Source organism: Cannabis sativa, chromosome X (genome assembly GCF_029168945.1).
Source record: "Cannabis sativa cultivar Pink pepper isolate KNU-18-1 chromosome X, ASM2916894v1, whole genome shotgun sequence".
In the NCBI taxonomy this organism is placed as follows: Eukaryota; Viridiplantae; Streptophyta; class Magnoliopsida; order Rosales; family Cannabaceae; genus Cannabis; species Cannabis sativa.
This window is the reverse complement of record NC_083610.1, coordinates 38,987,025-38,993,559: the sequence shown is the minus strand read 5'-3', so window position 1 is coordinate 38,993,559 and position 6,535 is coordinate 38,987,025. Positions and strand designations below refer to the sequence as shown.

The window sequence follows — 6,535 nt, the reverse complement described above, 5'->3', positions numbered from 1 at the left end:
TCCATTTCATCTCTCTCTTTATAATATAGTCAAAAACTATTATAAATTAGGTTATTATTATTAATTGTAATTAATTAAGAAAAAATGGAAGATTTAATAATAAGCGGACAGGCAGAGGCAGAGGCAGAGGCCGAGGCAGGATCATCGAGTGGGGCAGCAGGTCATGACGATGCCAAGACCTGCCCCCGCGGTCACTGGCGTCCGGCTGAGGATGAGAAGCTCCGGCAGCTTGTGGAGCAATATGGTGCCCAGAATTGGAATTCTATTGCTGAAAAACTCCATGGAAGATCAGGTTTATATTTATATCTATCTATTTTGGACAAAGTTAAATAATATATATCATCACGTACATCACCTTCTTTCTGCTTAATTAATATCTTCATCGTATGATTTTATTACATATATAACACACAATTATTAATATTAATTATTTATATCACATATATATTCTTAAATCTTAGCTTTGGTTTGGTACGTACTATTTTGTTTCCCCCAATTTTTTCAGTAATCACCATAAAATAAATAAAATCAAACAATACTTCTCTCTACGTATTTGTATAGGAATTCAGTTATATAAATTTATTTACGTATATTTATTTATAAATAACACCTTTCTTGTTTTGTGCATGCTTTATTTTCAATTTTTTTTAATTAATAGAATCTTCGATATAATATTAGTTATTAGATATCAAGCTAGGTATTTAATTTGAAGTACACATATCATGTGTTTGATCAGTATAGAAAGTACTTCATTAACATAATATATTATTTTTGTTATGATGATTATAATAACATTAATATTATTATTATAGGGAAGAGTTGTAGATTGAGGTGGTTTAATCAACTAGACCCGAGAATTAATCGAAGACCATTTACAGAAGAAGAAGAGGAAAGACTATTAGCAGCTCATCGAATCCATGGCAACAAATGGGCCCTAATTGCTAGGTTATTCCCTGGAAGAACTGACAATGCTGTTAAAAATCATTGGCATGTTATTATGGCAAGAAAACAAAGGCAACAATCCAAAACATCATCATTAACACATAATCATCATCATCATTATCGTCTCCAATCATCATCTTTCAATTTTTCTTTCTCCACCCCCAATACCCCTAATAATAATAATATTCCCTTTAATCAGATTACTGATCATCGAGACCTAAGAGGTTACTATTTCGGCTTAGGGATTAATAATAATTCTAAGTCTTCATTACCTTTATCTTCTTCTTCTTGGAACTTCGCTAATTCAACAAGAATGATCAAACCACCACCACCACCATCGTCTTCATCAAGAGATAATAATAATCAAATGAGCTTTTTTAGGTCTTGTTCCAATTACAATAGGCCAATATTAAGCTACAACAGAAGAGTTGCTCCTCCAATTCCCTTTACTGATCATCATCATCATAATAATAATAATAATCATCATCTTCATCCAGTGGTGAGATCGGATTATCATAATAATAATGATTACAATGATCACAATAATAATATTTCTGGTTGTGAATTTAGTGATGTTCAACAAAGAAAGCGCGGGAAAATAATAAAAGAAAGTGATACGTTGAAATTAGGGCAAAATGGCCAAGATCATCATCAATCCAACATGGAATCCAACGAAGTGATTCCTTTCATAGATTTTCTTGGTGTGGGAGTTTCTTCTTCTTGAATATATATATACTACAAATATATATATAAATCTTTTATTTTTTTATATATAGTTTAATTATAGTTAGTATACCATTTTCTGACTTTTCTGATATATATTATATATTATATACATATATGCATGTAGGAAGTTTGGCATGCAAATGTTTTGCCTTGTAATATTATTAGCTACCTATATAGATAGATATGTATAGTACATCACTGTTTTATGTATTGAATTAATAATTGAATTTTCATTATAAATATATGTTGACGTACATATATAGTTATTTTTTATAAATGTGAATTGTGTTTGTGTATAATTTATATATTTCATTCTGTGAATTATCTGTAATATTTTCTCTATCGGCCATTAAATACTTTATACTTGTTTTATAATAAATATGGATACACCAAAGCTGATCAAAGAGTCACTAATTATAAGAAATAAGATTTTCGTTAGCGTATTTTTGTGTTCGCAAAAGTTGAGTATTGTGCTGGTAAAACGACATTTACTTTTACCAGCTCATTTTTACACTGCCAAAGGGATTGGTAAATCTGTGTTAATATTGGAACTTTTGCTGGCGCAAAATGAAAAGGGTTAGCAAAAATGATTTTTCCCAACGCATAAATACACCGATAAAAGTTAGACTTTTGACAGCGCAAATGTGCGCTGGTAAAAGTTAGACTTTTGCCAACACAAATGTGTGCTAGTAAAAGTCTAACTTTTTAACACGCTAACAAAAATTTAATTTTTTCCAGCAAAAATATGCGTTAAGAAAAGTCTTACTTTTACCAAAATATTAATGCGTTGGGAAAAGTCTTAACTTTTGCCAGCAAAAATATGTGCTAGGAAAAGTCTTAATGCGCTGGGAAAAGTTACTTTTGATAGATGAATATTTGATTTTTTCCAGTACAATAATAAATCGGTAAAATTTTATAATTTATTTTTTTTATTTAATATTATTTAATTTTAATTTTTATCAATTATTTTTAAATTAAAATAAATAAAAAAAAACATGAAAGCTTAAGTATAAATAATTAAGCAATAAAATAATTGTTCTAATTATACATTGTTCACCTTTGTTTATAGAGAATATATTCCAATAAGAACCGAGCAAGAAAACCACAAATAAATTTGAAATTTCTCGATAAAGTAGTAAGAAATATCAATCTTAAGAACGACACATGCAGTATAAGGGGTAGTTGATTCAAGAGCCTCCCCTCGAATTTTCTTTCTAATTTTCTACCCAAATAAAACTCTATTGGTCAGGCCTCACCTATTTATACAATCAAAAAAATTTAATTAACATCAACTAAATTATCAACCAAAAGAGTCTCTTATCCACAGTCTCTTAGATAAGATTCTAACTTGAAAAATAAATACATATCAAACTTAAATGGAGAAACTTAGAGAAATTTAGAGTGTTATGATGAGGGAAAAGGGGAAAATAAGTTGTGGTGCTTTATTTTTTCCAGCACCTTTTCTTGCCATCGTTTTATTGATAATATCTAAATTTAATATTAATACCACTTTTTTTAGTGTATACTCCAAAATTATTTTATATTATTAATATTATAAAGAAACTTAGAATATTAATTATTCTTATGATACTAAATAATTATAAAAATTAAAAAATCAAAAAATATATATTAAATTATTTATGTAAAATTATAAATTTTTTATCAGCGTAGTTCATGAGATGTGCTAGTAAAAGTGATTTTTGTTAGCGTACTTCACTATTTTGTGTTGGTAAACACATTTTTCTGCTGGTAAAATGTATGAAGGGAAGAGTGTTTACACGACTTGTTATGTCAGCGCAAATATGAGTTCCATTAGTAAAAATAAGTTTTGCCAATAGAAATATGCATTGATAAAACTATGACATTTTTACCAATAATACAACTTGCGAAATATGCTAGTAAAAGGAATTTTTGTTAGTACAATAACGAATTACGCTGACAAAAGTAACATTTTTTGTAATGATGAGTATTTGAAAAATTAATTAAGTATTTACTGAAATTTCGTATTTTAATATTTCAGTTTAATTATTTAATTAAGTGATTAATTAAATGCGGAATAATGAAACTGGTACTGAAAACAGTTTTTCCGTAGCTACAGAATACAACTCTGTAACTCTAGAGAAACCCAGAAAAACAAACAGTGCATAAAAGTAAAAACACACAAGATTTTTGTACGTGGTTTCAACAATCTTTTGAGATTGTTACTAGTCCACGGGGCCACGCCCAGAGATAAGATTCATTAAATCGGTATCAAAAATACAAAGTAATTGACTTATGAATAAATAGACTCCCTCTTATTGTATGCCGCAAGCTTGATGCATTCCACCTACTAACCGAATCTTGATAAAACTACAAGAGCTCGAAATCCCTTTGATCACCTTGAAGAGTGCTTGAATCCTCCCGATTCAAGACTTAAAGGCTATCTCCCGAAAGCCTATACAACCATCTCACGAAGGTTGTGTGCTTGTATCATCCCGATGCAAGACTTCAAAAGCAATCTCCCGAAAGCTTGTAAACACCTTCTCACGAAGGTTGTGTGCTTGTATCCTCCCGATGCAAGACTTCAAAAGCAATCTCCGGAAGCTTGTAAACACCTTCTCCCGAAGGTTGCACTGATGTTCTTCTTTGATGTAGGCTTGAATACAAACTCAAGACAATACAACTACAAATAAACAGAGTAAGAGTCGAACAACTCTTCTCTACATAACAAAGACACTCTCTCCTTAAGATATGAAAGTGAATGAAAGAGATACTAAACCTAGCTGCTATAGGGTGTATTTATAATCAATATACACCTCAAAGACAACTTACACACGGTCTGAACAAGACCCCAGCCCACTAGAAACTTCCCTAAAATAATTCTTCAATCAGTCCAGGAATTTCCGTTTCTGTACCTACAGAATCGTGGGCAGTAAGTACAACTTTTCTTTTATAGAAAAGGAAAGTTTAGCTCCGGTTTTCTCTTCAAGAAATCTAATCTAAGAAAATGGGAAACTCACACAAGATCAGAAAATACCAGCTGGTTAGATAAAAAAGAAATGAGTAACCAAACTTACTATTTTTACCTTTTTTTCCAAAAATAAGAAAACTTGACAACTTTCCTTCCAAGTTTGAATACACAAAATAAGGAAACCATATTAACACATACTAGCCGAAATATACAATAAATAATAAAATATTTTTCTCAATTCAATATGTCAAAAATAGAATTAACATTTACAAATATAGCATTGAAAGAAATAAAAAGAATACAAAAAAAATAATAACTACGGTAAATATAGAAGTACATGCATGAATTTATAAAGAGCTGATCACGAAATATATAATTGAGTACACTCATCATAAATTTACATAGTGACAGATATTCTATTTATCTAAATTGGGACTTACTCTTTAAAAAGCATTGGCATCACAAGATGTCATATTTTAATAGCACAAATTATTACTCAAATATAATTATTATAAAATTATCAACTTTATTGTGTGTGTTGTTATAAGATCTCATTTTCTTTTTAGTGCAATCTTAGGAGTTGGTAGTTTGAATTGATATTTTTCCTTGTAAAAATCTACAAAATATAGCCTTTCAAAGAAGAAGAAAAATTCCATAAACTGATCATAAACATGATTGGGATTAATATTTGAGATGATGCACTATTTTTTTTTTTAATTTTTTATATTTTTACTTTCAAAATAATTTTTTTACATTTTTATTGTATTATTTTATAATAACAACACGAAAACTACATAAAAGTAATAGGAAATAATATTTGAATAACATTCAAATAATATCCAAACAACAACAAAAATTAACATACAAACAATTAAAAACTAACAAGAATACAACATAAAGATATATCAAAAGACTATATTTTCTGTAAATAAAATTATAAAAATCATAAAAATATTTAAAATCCGTACAACCGTATTTTTATAATTTTTTATTATTTTTGTATATTTTTAAAATAATTCAGAATATTTTTTTATATTCCTTGAAAGTGTTATTTAGTATTTTGAGTAATATTGCTTCCACACTATATTTATGCAATCATATAGAATCAGAAAATTTTCCTAGAGGGGTTATAAAATGTAAAATATTTAATGAAATAATGCATAAATATAATGTGACATATTATGATATGATTTGAATTTGGTGAATATGAGAATTAAGCCTCATCCAAATATATTTTTTAACACATAATTCACCAATTAATATATTTTTTAACATTCACCTCTCTCAAAAGGAAAACTCAAGAGAAAAATTAAAGAGATTTAAAGAGTGTCTAGAGATATAATTAATAAAGAACATACAATATATATAAATATATATATCTCTTAATAGTAGCACTTTTCTCAGTTCTCACAGCATTAGCATTCTTTATCAAATAATCATGAGATTATACGTACGTACTCCGTACTCCAATAATCATTAATCTAGAATACAATTTTGATCTCAAAATAGTCATTAACATACATGTTTTAATGAGGTATATATATGGGTGTAATTTACATGTTTTAAATTTGAAGAATTAAATGAACTTAATTTATGTATGTATTTTCTATATATATGAAGAATTTTTCACTTTCAAATTTATTTTAGGAGGTATTTGATTAATTACAAGTAGTATTGGATAAAGAAATTATATATATATATTTATATATATATATATATAATATTTCTAATATAAAGACATGTACAGTAGTATAGTCACAAAGTCGTACGTATACAAAAGTCGTTGTAGTATTCTCTAATATAATAATAATAAGTTTGATAATAATTAAGTTCTATCATTAATAATTATGACCACAAATTTTCTTATCAGAATATAATTCTTTATTTACTTGCACTTCAAAGAAAAAACAGACAATG

The 6,535-nt window shown here is 27.9% G+C and overlaps 1 protein-coding gene across 1 annotated transcript; it reads left to right on the top strand.

The window, feature by feature from the left end:
- On the top strand, nt 1-1,910 carry LOC115702411 (transcription factor MYB77). Its single transcript, XM_030629877.2, has 2 exons — nt 1-292; nt 813-1,910. The coding sequence occupies exons 1-2, from the start codon at nt 85-87 to the stop codon at nt 1,664-1,666; spliced, it is 1,062 nt and encodes a 353-aa protein (XP_030485737.2). The 5' UTR covers nt 1-84; the 3' UTR covers nt 1,667-1,910.
- Nucleotides 1,911-6,535: the final 4,625 nt, after the last annotated feature.

What these genes read in the sequence shown, in the direction of transcription:
- LOC115702411 (XM_030629877.2), top strand. Translation starts at nt 85, where the DNA reads ATGGAAGATTTAATAATAAGCGGACAGGCAGAGGCAGAGGCAGAGGCC. An exon ending in AAAACTCCATGGAAGATCAG is followed by an intron (nt 293 to 812) that starts GTTTATATTTAT and finishes TTATTATTATAG; the next exon opens with GGAAGAGTTGTAGATTGAGG.